Raw genomic sequence first — 13,325 nt, forward strand, 5'->3', positions numbered from 1 at the left:
GTGAAATGTTTCAGCCTTTTATTAGGTTTGCCCTGGGAAGACCTAGGTGACCTTAGCATCATGGAACTGGAAAGGGTCAGACGATCACCTGGTGCAGCTCCCTGCCTCTAAAGTGTGTCTATTCTTTTAACTTTTCCCACTCCTATAACACAGAAAAGTCTATTTCAGGATTTAATTACCCTTTCATTCTAGTCACTCATTTGCAGTATTTTTAAAGTCTTTTCTTTCCTCTTCCTCTGGGGAAGCAGAAGCTACAGGTAAAAAAAAATCCTCAAAACCCCTCAGACTTCAGGGACAATTAAACCATTCTTCAATGTTTGACGAAACCTCAATTCCTTTAACCTTTCCATTTCTATGGGCTCCACTTTCTTTCATCATCATCATCAATCGTATTTATTGAGCGCTTACTATGTGCAGAGCACTGTACTAAGCGCTTGGGAAGTACAAATTGGCAACATATAGAGACAGTCCCTACCCAACAGTGGGCTCACAGTCTAAAAGGGGGGAGACAGAGAACAAAACCAAACGTACTAACAAAATAAAATAAATAGAATAGATATGTACAAGTAAAATAAATAAATAGAGTAATAAATATGTACAAACATATATACATATATACAGGTGCTGTGGGGAAGGGAGGGAGGTAAGATGGGGGGGATGGAGAGGGACGAGGGGTAGAGGAAGGAAGGGGCTCAGTCTGGGAAGGCCTCCTGGAGGAGGTGAGCTCTCAGTAGGGCTCATCCCATCCTCATCCCAATTCTCTCGTTTCTGGAAATAGAGTGGGAGAATCCAAAATAATTCCCATGTCCCACCCATGATGCATACTATGAACAGAATTCATTGAACATATGTCCACTGGACATTTTGGTTGACACGTTCCTTCATTCAGTCCCTGAGGGGCCTTTGGTTCACTCATTCATTCAATTGTATTTATTGAGCGCTTACTGTGTGCAGAGCACTGTACTAAGCACTAGCACACTGCTGTAGCACATGAAAGAAATAATGCTCAACTAAAGTGTCTGTCTTCTACGGAACATGGCTAATTTACTAATTAGCCTGGAGGAGACCTGTGGCAGTCGAGTGTGATTGATAGATTAACGAGGTATTGAATTCCCATTTTGCAGAGTAGGGAATTGAGGCAGAGAGCGGTTTAAATGACTTACCCAAGGTCACAGTGGTACATAATAGAGCTGGGATTTAGACCCCAGGCCCATGCTTTTTCCAGTAGGCCATACTAGGCCACTGGACTAAGCACTTAAGTATAATGGCCCAGGAGCCTCAGCAGGGTCAGCTGAGGTCCTGGCTGAGTTTTGACTGGTCTCCGCCCAAGTTATCTGAATCGGGACATATTTACCCACCTCCCAGCTGGAAAGCAGATGTGCCGCACATTTGTGACCTGGTTTAGCTCATATTCTTCTCCATAAAACCAGGCAAATTAACATTCTGGAGCTGAGTCGATAATTTATTCATAAAGAGCACTCGTCAACATGAAGGCTGATTATGCACAGTATTTATAGTTACCATAACCCTGCTCACCCAGGATAATGCATTATTTAATACAAGAGTTAGTTATGCTCCCCAAGCACCCAAGTGATGTGTTACTATCTGTAAATTATAAGTTATTGCTAGAGCCTGAGGTTTATGGGTATTTACTTGTTTCCCATTAACTTTTTCCTCAACTCGCTCAGCTTTTCCAAAGTTTTTACCCACAGCAGGTTAAGCATAGGGGGTCTGGTGGGTGGTACTGACTCTAGGTTCTGGGTGGATCGCTTCCCATCCGCCCGCAGCAAGAGCAGGAGGACGGTCTAGTAGATGGAACTCCAATCTGGGAATCAGGTGATCTTCTAAATGGAATTTTTAAGCACTTACTATGTGCCGGGCACTGTTCTAAGCACTGGGGTGGATACCAGACAGGTTGGACACAGCCCCTGCCCTTCATGGGACTCACAGTCTTAATCCTCATTTTACAGATGAGGTCACTGAGGCACAGAGAAGCTAAGTGACTTGCCCAAAGTCCCACAGCAGACATGTAGCGGAACTGGGATTAGAACTCAGGTCCTTCTGACTCCCAGCCACGCTGATCTGGGTTCTAATTCTGGGTTTTCACCCAATTCACTCTGACCCTCCTCTATTCTTGAGTCCTGGTTTCCCAGGTGGTAAAATAGACTATTTCAAAACCATCTCTCTGGGCCATAGTAATAGTATTAAGTGCTTGTTTTGCACGTACCACTGAAATAATAATAACAATGATGGCATTTGTTAGGCACTTTCCACGTGCCAAGCTCTGAGGTAGGTACAAGCTAACCACCGTACCAAGGGCAGGGAGAGTTTACAAGTGGGAATTGCTCCCTGTCCCTTGGGAGGTTCACGGTCCCAGAGACAAGGACGTGACAGGTTCTGCAAAGTCAAGAGTGCCCTGAAAACTCACTGGCACAAAACCCAAGGTGTATCAGCAACTGAGCGCCCATCCACCTCCCTGTCTCAATCCAAAGCATCCACATACATCGACTTCATGTAACAAGGTCAAAAACCGCATCTGGAGAAATCCCAAATGCTGAAACTTGGCTTCTTAAACTGTGAGCCCAGTGAGGGACAGGTCTAATTCCCACCTGTATATTCTCATTCATTCATTCGTATTTCTCGAGCATTTACTGTGTGCAGAGCACTGTACAAGGTGCTTGGGAGAGTGCAATATCACAATAAACAAACCCATCCCCTGCCCACAACGAGCTTAAAGTAAGTGCCTAATAAATGCCGTCACTACTACTGCTTCTCCTGTCACTCTCTCCTGCTCCAGTCCCCTCAGCCCGGGACACTCCTGGGCTCAAACCCCAGGAAGTTGGACGCGGGGAGCCATCCCTGTGTGAATCTGTATGTGTTGTTGCATCTGTCCATCAGCTATTTGCAGCCCTGCCTCCTCTCAGCTCGACTGCTCCGTCTACCCTCTGCTGGCATATTCAAAATCAGCCTGAACCTCATTTCTGGAACAAAGGGAGTTTCCTAAATAATAATAACAATAATTATGGTATTTGTTAAGCACTTACTATGTGTCAGGCACTGTTCTGAGCGCTGGGGTACACGATAATCAGGTCGGACACAGTCCCTGTCTCACGTAGGGCTCACGGTCTTAATCCCCATTTTCCAAATGAGGGAACTGAGGCACAGAGAAGTTAAGTGGCGCACTCAAGGTCACCCAGCAGACAAGTGGCGGAGCTGGGATTAGAACCTAGATCCTTCCGACTTCCAGGCCTGTGCTTTATCCACTAGGTCATATATCTTCAATAAATCAATCGTATTTATTGAGCGCTTACTGTGTGCAGAGCACTGTACTAAGCACTTGGGAAGTCCAAGTTGGCAACATATAGAGACAGTCCCTACCCAACAGTGGGCTCACAGTCTAGAAGCGGGAGACAGAGAACAAAACAAAGCATATTAACAAAATATAATAAATAGAATAGATATGTACAAGTCAAATAGAGTAAGAAATACGTACAAACATATACATATATACGGGTGCTGAGGGGAAAGGAAGGAGGTAAGGCAGGGGGAAGGGGGAGAGGAAGGAGGGGGCTCAGTCTGGGAAGGCCTCCTGGAGGCCTCTTCATTTTCCCCTTCAGCACATGACCCCTCTACACCTCCCCATGGAGGTAGGGGAGATAATAATCATAGTTCTGAAGCGCTTACTATGTGCCAAGCACTGGGATACATACAAGTTAATCAGGTTGGACGCAGTCCCTGTCCCACATGAGGCTCAACTCTTAATCCCCATTCTACAGATGAGGGAATTGACATCACAGAGAACGAGGGAATTCTCTGTGATGAGGCACAGAGAAGTGAAATAATAACGATGGTATTTATTGAGCATTTACTATGTGCTGTCCTAAGCACTGGGGAGGTTACAAGGTGATCAGGTTGTCCCACGGGGCTCACAGTATTAATCCCCATTTTACAGTTGAGGTAACAGGCACGGAGAAGTTAAGCGAGTTGCCCAAAGTCACACAGCTGACAACTGGCAGACCTGGGATTTGAACCCATGACCTTTGGCTCCCAAGCCCGGGCTCTTGCCACTGAGCCACGCTGCTTTTCATGTGACTTGATTTACCCAAGGTCACACAGCAGACATGTGGTGGAGGCAGAATTAGAACCCAGGTCCTTGTGACTCCCGGTCCCGTGCTCTAACCACTAAGCCACACTGGCATTTCACTGGAAACATACTGGGATTTATATCTGCCCCAACACCCTTCAGGAGAGGCACGAATGTGGGGGCTGTTTTTTCTAGAAACCGCTCACTTGCTCCTGCCTTGTGTTGGTGGGAAAGCCTCATGAGGCTCTCCAGACGTAGAGGGGAGGCTGAGCTGTCCGGTTTCTCCCTCGTCTCAGGGTTTTCTTCACTCTGGAAAAATTCCGGCCTCTCAGCTTCCAGTTTTCAACTTCTTGGGCAGGGAGTCCCGTGCAGAGAGAGATGTCAAGCTTCCTTGGAAAATCCTTGCTGCTGCGTGGCTTGGGGAAAGAGCACGGGACTGGAAAGCGGAAAACTTGGCTTATAGTCCTTGCTCTGCCACTTGGCAGCTGGGTGACCATGGGCAAATTGATCCATCAATCAGTTAGTCAATCGATGGTATGGATTGAGGACTTACTCGTTGCAAAGAACTGTGATAATAATGATGATTGTGGTATTTGTTGGGGACTTACTATATGCCAAGCCCTGTACTAAGTATTTGGGCAGATACAAATTAATCTGTATCTGATTAATTAAGCAAATTAATCAAATTAATCTGATCCCACACAGAACTCAGTCACAGCCCCGCAGCACTTATGTACATATTGGTAATATATGTATTTATGTTAATTTCTGTTTCCCCACTCTGGACTGTCAATTCATGGACAAGGAATGGGTCTACCAACTCTTTATATTGTACTTTCCTAAACACTTAGTATGGTACTCTGCACATATTAGAGAAGCAGCGTGGCTCAATGGAAAGAGCACGGGCTTTGGAGTCAGAGGTCATGGGTTCAAATCCCGGCTCTGCCAATTGTCAGCTGTGTGGCTTTGGGCAAGTCGCTTAGCTTCTCTGTGCCTCAGTTACTCCGTCTGTAAAATGAGGATGAAGACCGTGAGCCCCCCGTGGGACAACCGTCTCTATATGTTGCCAACTTGTGCTTCCCAAGTGCTTAGTACAGTGCTCTGCACACAGTAAGCGCTCAATAAATACAATTGAATGAATGAATGAACCTGATCACCTTGTAACCTCCCCAGCACTTGGAACAGCGCTTTTCACATAGTAAGTGCTTAATAAATGCTGCTGTTATCATTATTATTATCAAGTGCTCAGTAAGTGTGGTCACACTGAGCCCCTTCCTTCCTCTCCCCCTTGTCCCCCTCTCCATCCCCCGCATCTTACCTCCTTCCCTTCCCCACAGCACCTGTATATATGTAGATATGTTTGTACATATTTATTACCCTATTTATTTATTTATTTGACTTGTACCTATCTATTCTATGTATTTTATTTTGTTAGTATGTTTGGTTTTGTTCTCTGTCTCCCCCTTCTAGACTGTGAGCCCACTGTTGGGTAGGGACTGTCTCTATATGTTGCCAGCTTGTACTTCCCAAGCGCTTAGTACAGTGCCCTGCACACAGTAAGCGCTCAATAAATATGATTGATGATGATGATGATGATGGTTGATTGACCAGATATCAAATTACTATTTTGCAGATTAGGGAACTGAGGCAGAGAGAAGTATAAGTGACTCGCCCAAGGTCACAGTGGTAAATGGTGAAGCTGGGTTTCGAACCCAGATCTTCTGACTCCCAGCCCCGTGCTTGTTCCAGTAGGCCACACTGCTTCTCCACTAGGCCACTGTAGTCAAAACTTAGTAAAATACAATTTGAAAGAATGTAATAGACATGATCCCTGCCCACAAGGAGTTTACAGTCTACAGGGGGAGGACTGTGAGCCCACTGTTGGGTAGGGACTGTCTCTATATGTTGCCAACTTGTACTTCCCAAGCGCTTAGTACAGTGCTCTGCACATAGTAAGCGCTCAATAAATACGATTGATTGAAAACAAATGACAGAAATGGGAAAAGTCACCACTTCTCTAGGCCTCAGTTTCCCCACCTATAAAATGGGGATTAAATATCTGTTCTCCTTCCCTCTTAGCCTGTGAAGCCCATGTGGGATAGGATTGTGTCTGATCTGAATGAATTCTATCCCCCACCATGCTTAGCCCAGTGCTTGGCATATAGTGAATTCTTAACAAATACCACAGTTCTAATTATTATGAGGTCCTGGGAGGCCTAGTGCTGGTTCTGCCCAAATCCTAGAAAGGATAGGATCTAGAAGGGCAGAAATGGAAAGAAAACTAGGCAAGTTGTCGCAGTAACTTCCGGAGGTGAGCCTAGGCTGGGGTTCAGAAGGGCCTAACCGCCTGTTGAACTCTAAAATACAAGCCCGGCCAGCATCCTCCTGTTGAACAAGAAGGAACAAAAAGCAGAAGCTCAGCCAGCCCCTTCCGTAATCCGCCGGCCTCCACCCTCCAACCGGAAAACCTGTCTCCCCCTGCAAGGAAAAATGGCTGAACCTCTGGAGACCAGTCATTGGTGCCAAGGATATAAATTTGGATGTGATGTTCATGCAGCTGAGGTCCAAATCAATGGCCGTATGACTTCATTCAGAAGCCTAGGCGCTCTGGAAATTCCTTCATTGGCGTCACACCCTCAGAGACCTTTGATTCATATCTCTGAGGAGATAACTTGTTTAACAGCTGATGTTTCCTTGGCCCTGCAGTGTGGGGACCAGGAGCAGATTGCTCCCATGAAGAGGAGCCAAGAAACTCCCGGGAATCTGTGCAGTCTGATGGCAGGGAAGGGAGCCAGGCTCCCGTTCGAGAATTGCCTGGGGTCTCGCTGCGGGTCAGGGTCTCTGCGGCTCCCGGTCTTGGCCTCACCGGGTCCAACCCCATTCCCAGCTCCAGCTCATCAGAGCAGAATTCCCGTTGTGCCCGGGCAAGTGGATTTCTCTGGTCCACTCAAGGAGCAGCATGGCCAAGTGGAAAGAGCACAGACTTGGGAGCTGGAGGACCTGGGTTCTAATGCCAACTCCGCCACTTATCTGTGTGTGACCTTGGTTGAGTCACTTCTCTGGGCCTCATCTGTAAAATGGGGATTTAAGCTGCGTTCTCCCACCTACTTAGATTGTGAACCCCATGTGGGACAGGGATTGGGTTCGATATGATTAACTTGGATCTATCCCAGTGTCTGACACATAATAAGCGCTTAACAAAGGTTCTACGAACAAACCAGAAGCCTGATTAAGACTCAAAGGAACAAGGAGTCTTAATCAGGCTTCTGGTTTGTTCGTTTGTTTTTTTAAGTGGTATTTGTTTTATTCTGTTAATATGTTTTGTTTTGTTCTCTGTCTCCCCCTTCTAGACTGTGAGCCCACTGTTGGGTAGGGACCGTCTCTATATGTTGCCAACTTGTACTTCCCAAGCGCTTAGTACCGTGCTCTGCACACAGTAAGCACTCAATAAATACAATTGATTGATTGATTGATTAAGCACTTACTATTCACCAGTGCCTGGGGTAGCTACAAGCTAATTAGTTTGAACACAGTCCATGTCCTACATGGAACTCACAGTCTTAATTCCCGTTTTACAGATGAGGTAACTGAGGCATAGACAAGTTAAATGTCTTTGCCCAAGGTCACACAACAGACAAGCGGAAGAGCCTGAATTGGAACCCAGGTCCTCGGATTTCCAGACCCGTACTCTTTTCACTAAGTCATGCCGCTTTGGCCCCGTTTCCAGGATCTGGGCCATCTAGGCTGTGATCAACCTAAGAGCTTAGTACAGTGCACTGCACATAGTAAGCGCTCAATAAATACGACTGAATTAATGAATCAACCCAAAGACGTCATCTCAGTGCCACCTTCTCTGACAGGGAAACTTTCCCTGAAATTCCCTTGGATCTGTGAGTGGCCAGCAGCCATTTTCCCTTTCAAGAGTCTCTCTCTCAGAGATACTCAGCAGGGCCAGATTAATTTTTCCCTTCAAAGCCCTACTGAAAGCTCACCTCCTCCAGGAGGCCTTCCCAGACTGAGCCCCCTTTTTCCTCTCCTTTTTCCCTTCCCCCCACCTTACCTCCTTCCCCTCCCACAGCACCTGTATATATGTTTGTGCAGATTTATTACTCTATTTTACTTGTACATATTTACTATTCTATTTATTTTGTTAGTGATGTGCTGCTTCTAGCTTTATTTCTATTTATTCTGATGACACCTGTCCACATGTTTTGTTTTGTTGTCTGCCTCCCCCCTCTAGACTGTGAGCCCGTTGTTGGGTAGGGACCGTCTCTCTATGCTGCCAACTTGTACTTCCCAAGCGCATAGTACAGTGCTGTGCACACAGAAAGCGCTCAATAAATACGATTGAATGAATCTTTGACCCAAAGGTCAGGCTCGCGCTCAATAAATACGATTGAATGAATGAATGAATCTTTGACCCAAAGGTCAGGCTCATGTTACGGAGAGGATCATATCTCTGCTCCCGGAATGGCATGCCTTCCTTCAGACCCCTTGGGTGTTTTCCTGTCCTCCCTGCCCTCCCTGCCAAGAGCCCTTCATTCATTCAGTCAGTTGTATTTATTGAGCGCTTACTGTGTGCAGAGCACTGTACTAAGCGCTTACCCAGGGGTTTTGACTAAGTGTTTCACTTAGTGTTGCAGGGATGGAAGACAGCCACTTCTAGGGAGAAAGACTTTAATACTAGGGTAGGGTTGACAAAAAGGGAGAGGAGCAGGGAAAACATTTCCAAATCCAGGCAGCATGGCAGCTCAGAGGGCTTATTCCTGCACAGCCAGGCCTCGGCTCTTGCCCTCCTCCGGTTCATCTGTTCCCGTCGGCCCGAGGAGAGGAATGAAAGACTCCGAAGAGTCAGTTTCTCCAGGCATTTGGAGGCAGAAGTCACTGCAGGGGGACTGGGGGAATCAGCACCTCCGAGAAGCAGGTCTGGTTTTCGATTTCCATGTTTTCAACAATTTGACTGCTTTCTTCACCCAGTTCTGGTTGGGATCAGCACAGATGGTGTGGTTCTGGACCGTGTTAAACCTGGAAGCGAGAGAATCAGAGCCTGGATGAAGTGCCTAAAGGACGTTAAATAACGAATACCCACTCCTGGTGAAGAGAGAAAATCTCAGGGGACTGCGAAGATCTTTTTACAGTTTTTTTAATGCTATTTCATTCATCCAGTCATATTCATTGAGCACTTACTGTGTGCAAATAATAATAATAATAATGATAGCATTTATTAAGCACTTGCTATGTGCAAAGCACTGTTCTAAGCACTAGGGAGGTTACAAGGTGATCAGGTTGTCCCATGGGGGGCTCACAGTCTTCATCCCCATTTTACAGATGAGGTAACTGAGGCCCAGAGAAGTATACTGTACAGTGAAATCACTGTACTAAGCGCTTGAACTCTACTACCGTAAGTGATTACTACGTGGCAGGCACTGTACTAAACGCTGGGGTCGATACAAGTTAACAGGTTGGACAGAGTCCCTGTCCCACCTGGGGCTCACAATCTTAATCCCCAGTTTTATAGATGGGGTAGTTGAGACACAGAAAAGTGAAGTGACTTGTCCAAGGTCACGCAGCAGACAAATGGTGGGGCTGAGATTAGAACCCAGGATTTCTGACTCCCAGCCTCGCACTCTATCCACTAGACCATGCTGTTTCTCATGACCTAATGAAAAGAGGAGTCTTCAGGAGTCTCCCTCTGTTCCCACTCCAGATGCAAACTTCCCTCTGAACGTTTTGTCCTCAGCCCCAGGGGACTCCCCAGCAGGGATAGGGATATTGTGTCTTTCCTCCCACACGGAGAGTGAGGGAGAGAGGCAGGATGGCCCAATAGAAAGAGCACAGTCCTAGGACCTGGGTTCTAATCGTGACTCTGCCATGTCTCTGCTGTGTGACCTTGGGCAAGTCATTTCACTCTTCTGTGCCTCAGTTTCCTCATCTGTAAAATGGGGGTTAAATCCTACTCCCTCCTACTTAGACGGTGATCCCCATGTAGAACAGGCATGGTTTCCAACCTGATTAACTTGTATCAACCCCAGCACTTGGAACAGTGGTTGGCACTTAGTAAATGCTTAACAAGCATTATTATTATCACTATCATTGTTATTATTATTAATCCACTAGATTGCAAGATCCCCGAGGGCAGGGATTGTGTCTAGTTTCCCCACACTCCCAAGAGCCAAGTGCAGTACTTTACACACAGTGATCTAATCCCAGCTCTGCCGCTTGCCTGCTGCATGCCTTTGGGCAAATCCCTTAATTTATCTGTGCCTTAATTTCCTCATCTGCAAAATGGGGATTCAAAACCAGTTTTCCCTCCTACCTAGACTGGGAGCCCCATGTGGGATCTGATTAGCTTGTATTTTTCCCAGGGCTCAGTACAGTGCTTGGCACATAGTAAGCGCGTAACAAAAGCCACAGTTATAAATAGGATTATTAACAGTAAGCATTCGGTAAATCCCATTTATTGACCGACTGACTGATCGATTGATTGTTTGAAAGACCGTGCGGCAGCTTGTGTTGGAGACCCCTGGATTGGACCTGATGGTCCGACGTCCGTGGGTAGGTTTTGATGCTGCTGACTGAAGGTGAACAGGCAGTACTTACACAATAGCTTCCTTGAGGCAGTCCACGGAGGTCTTTTGGCAGCTCACCACCTTACAGAATTTTATGGGTTTCTTTATGTAGTCACTGCAACATTCCTTGCCGGTGTTCGTGCCTCTTGCTGAGAGAGAGAGAGGGAGGGAGAGAGGCATGGGGAAGTCAGGCTTAGCCAAAGGATTCCCTATGAGCTCCTCCTCACTCGGAGTATTTACTGAACACCTATTGTGGAAAGATCATGGTATTGTGGAAAGAGCCTTGTACTTCGCACCTGACCTGTTTCTCCCTCCGGCCTCCTGCTTCTTCACAAAACCAGGTGAGAAGCAGCATGGCCTAGTGGTTAGAGCACAGGCCTGGGGATCAAAAGGACCTGCCTTCTGATCCCGGCTCTGCTACATGTCTGTTGTGTGACCTTGGGCAAGTCACTTAGCTTCTCTGTGCCTCAGCGGCTTCATCTGTAAAATGGGGATTAAGATTATGAGCTCCATGCTGGACACGGACTGTGTCCTTCCTAATTAGCTTGTATCCATCCCAGTGCTTAGTAAAGCACAGTAAGCGCTTAACTAATGTCATAAAAACCCCCCACCAAACCAAAAATTAAAACAACAATCAGAAAGGCAAGGCTGAGGTTGACTTGTTACGCAGCCACCCACAGCCAGGCTTTCTCAGGAGTTGGTGGCGGTGGAGACAGCGGGCGGAGAAGCCAAACTGAGATGCAGGTGAAGAAATGACTCGGGTTTGAGTACAAGGGGAATTTGGCAGTTTCTTTGGGTTACTGAAGCTTGATTCCCTTGTGCTATTGTCATCAGCCTGGGCCTCTGCCGATGGCCCTCCTGGGCCTGCGGTCTGCCCAGGCCCCTCACCTGGAAGCCTGCTTCCTTAACCAGGAGGGCTTGCACAGACATTAGAGAAGTGGGCTGGAGTTTGCATGAAGAAGTGGGATAAGAGCCTGCAGCTTACGGTCATTAGCTCCTGCTGCTGCTGCTATAACCACAGGGACAGAACCCAGCTATTCCCGCTGGATGAATCAATCAACCACTCAACCAATCTGTGGTATTTATTGCGCACTTCCTATGTGCAGAGCACTGAACTAAGCACTTGGGAGAATACAATACGACAGAATTAGCGGACACATTCCCCACCCATAATGAGTCTCTAGTCCAGAGGGAGCTTGTAGACTGCGTGGCTCAGAGGAAAGACCACGGGCTTGGGAGTCAGAGGTCATGGGTTCTAATCCTGGCTCCGCCACCTGTCTGCTGTGTGACTCTGAGCAAGTCACTTAACTTCTCTGAGCCTCAGTTCCCTCATCTGTCAAATGGGGATTAAATCTGTGAGCCCCCCGTGGGACAACCTGATCACCTTGTATCCCCGCCGAGCGCTTAGAACAGTGCTTTGCACATGGTAAGTGCTTAACAAGTGCCATCATTATTATAGACCGGACTGGAATGTCTGCAGAGGGTAGCCCGTGGCTAACTGAGGCCATCCCCTTTACCAACATTTCAGGAATGAAAGCTCAGCCTAGAACTGCAACTCAATTTCTAACCTGGCATTTCAAACTCCGCCATCGGGATTCTTTTCCTTGAATCCCCTTCCATTGGCATGCTTCCTAATATTTCCACCAGTTTCCCTGTGCTCCTCCCCCACCACCCGCAGAGGGATCTGGGGGTTCGGGAGCATTTGAGAGTGTAGGCCCGGCCCCGCTCCTCACCTGCTGGGATATTTGGAAGAGAAAGCCCCAGGATGAAGGCTATCAGGAGAGCTGTCTTCAGGTAGTGCATGGTGGCAGGAGATGGGCTCTTTGGGTGCCGCTTCTGCTCTTGGAGCTGTGGCTGAGAGCAAGGTAGTGAAGCTGGGCTATTTAACCCCTTGAGTGGGCTACCCTGCTGCTTCCTCCCCCGCCTCCCCCCCCCCACTCCATCCGGTGAAATACAAAGAATCTGAACGCCCCCCCGATTTCTGGAATGTTTGTGGCTTTCTAGAGAATATCCTCCCCGTGAGGACAGAATTGGGGGGCGGAGGGGATGTGCCAGGGAAGGGGATAGCTGAAGACGATTGACTTCTCCTTCTGAGGAACTGTTTGGCAATTCAGAACAGAACCGAAAGTCTCTGCCCAGAGTTGCTCTTGATGGAATTTGTGTCAATAGAGATGTCCGGAGCTACAGAAGATCATGCCATGGCTCGATGCTCAGCCAAGCAATCTATAAGGAGAACGCGTAGAGCAGTCTTCCTGGCCCTGGGAACCTGGGTCCGAGGATCAGTCATTCAGTTAACCCGTCAATGAGCGTGCACTGTTTGCAGAGCACTTGGTACAGAGTTGATAGACACATTCCTTGCCCACCAGAAGCTTATACTTTAAAAGGGAAGACAGACATTAAAGTAAATTATGGGTATATAAATAAGCATTTTGGACTGAGGGTGGGATGAATTTGATAATGCAGTGTGGCCTAATGGATTGAGAATGGGCTTGGGAGTCATAAAAACCTGGATTTTAATCCTGGTTCCGCAACTTGTCTGCTTGTGTGACCTTGGGTAATCACTTAACTTCTCTGTGCCTCAGTTACCTCATCTGTAAAATCATCAATCGTATTTATCAATCGTATTTATTGAGCGCTTACTGTGTGCAGAGCACTGTACTAAGCGCTTAAAA

The 13,325-nt window shown here is 47.2% G+C and overlaps 1 protein-coding gene across 1 annotated transcript; it reads right to left on the reverse strand.

Annotated features, from left to right (window-relative positions):
• Window positions 1-8,783: 8,783 nt before the first annotated feature.
• Window positions 8,784-12,462, reverse strand: CCL17 (C-C motif chemokine ligand 17). The gene is made up of 3 exons (XM_038753337.1): window positions 12,387-12,462; window positions 10,685-10,802; window positions 8,784-9,109 (listed from the first exon to the last, which is right to left on the reverse strand). The coding sequence occupies exons 1-3, from the start codon at window positions 12,454-12,456 to the stop codon at window positions 8,989-8,991; spliced, it is 309 nt and encodes a 102-aa protein (XP_038609265.1). The 5' UTR covers window positions 12,457-12,462; the 3' UTR covers window positions 8,784-8,988.
• Window positions 12,463-13,325: the final 863 nt, after the last annotated feature.

Source organism: Tachyglossus aculeatus, chromosome 11 (assembly GCF_015852505.1).
Source record: "Tachyglossus aculeatus isolate mTacAcu1 chromosome 11, mTacAcu1.pri, whole genome shotgun sequence".
Classification (NCBI taxonomy): domain Eukaryota; kingdom Metazoa; phylum Chordata; class Mammalia; order Monotremata; family Tachyglossidae; genus Tachyglossus; species Tachyglossus aculeatus.

What these genes read in the sequence shown, in the direction of transcription:
- CCL17 (XM_038753337.1), bottom strand. Translation starts at nt 12,456, where the DNA reads ATGCACTACCTGAAGACAGCTCTCCTGATAGCCTTCATCCTGGGGCTT. An exon ending in TCTTCCAAATATCCCAGCAG is followed by an intron (nt 10,803 to 12,386) that starts GTGAGGAGCGGG and finishes TCTCTCTCTCAG; the next exon opens with CAAGAGGCACGAACACCGGC. An exon ending in TGCCTCAAGGAAGCTATTGT is followed by an intron (nt 9,110 to 10,684) that starts GTAAGTACTGCC and finishes TCTCGCTTCCAG; the next exon opens with GTTTAACACGGTCCAGAACC.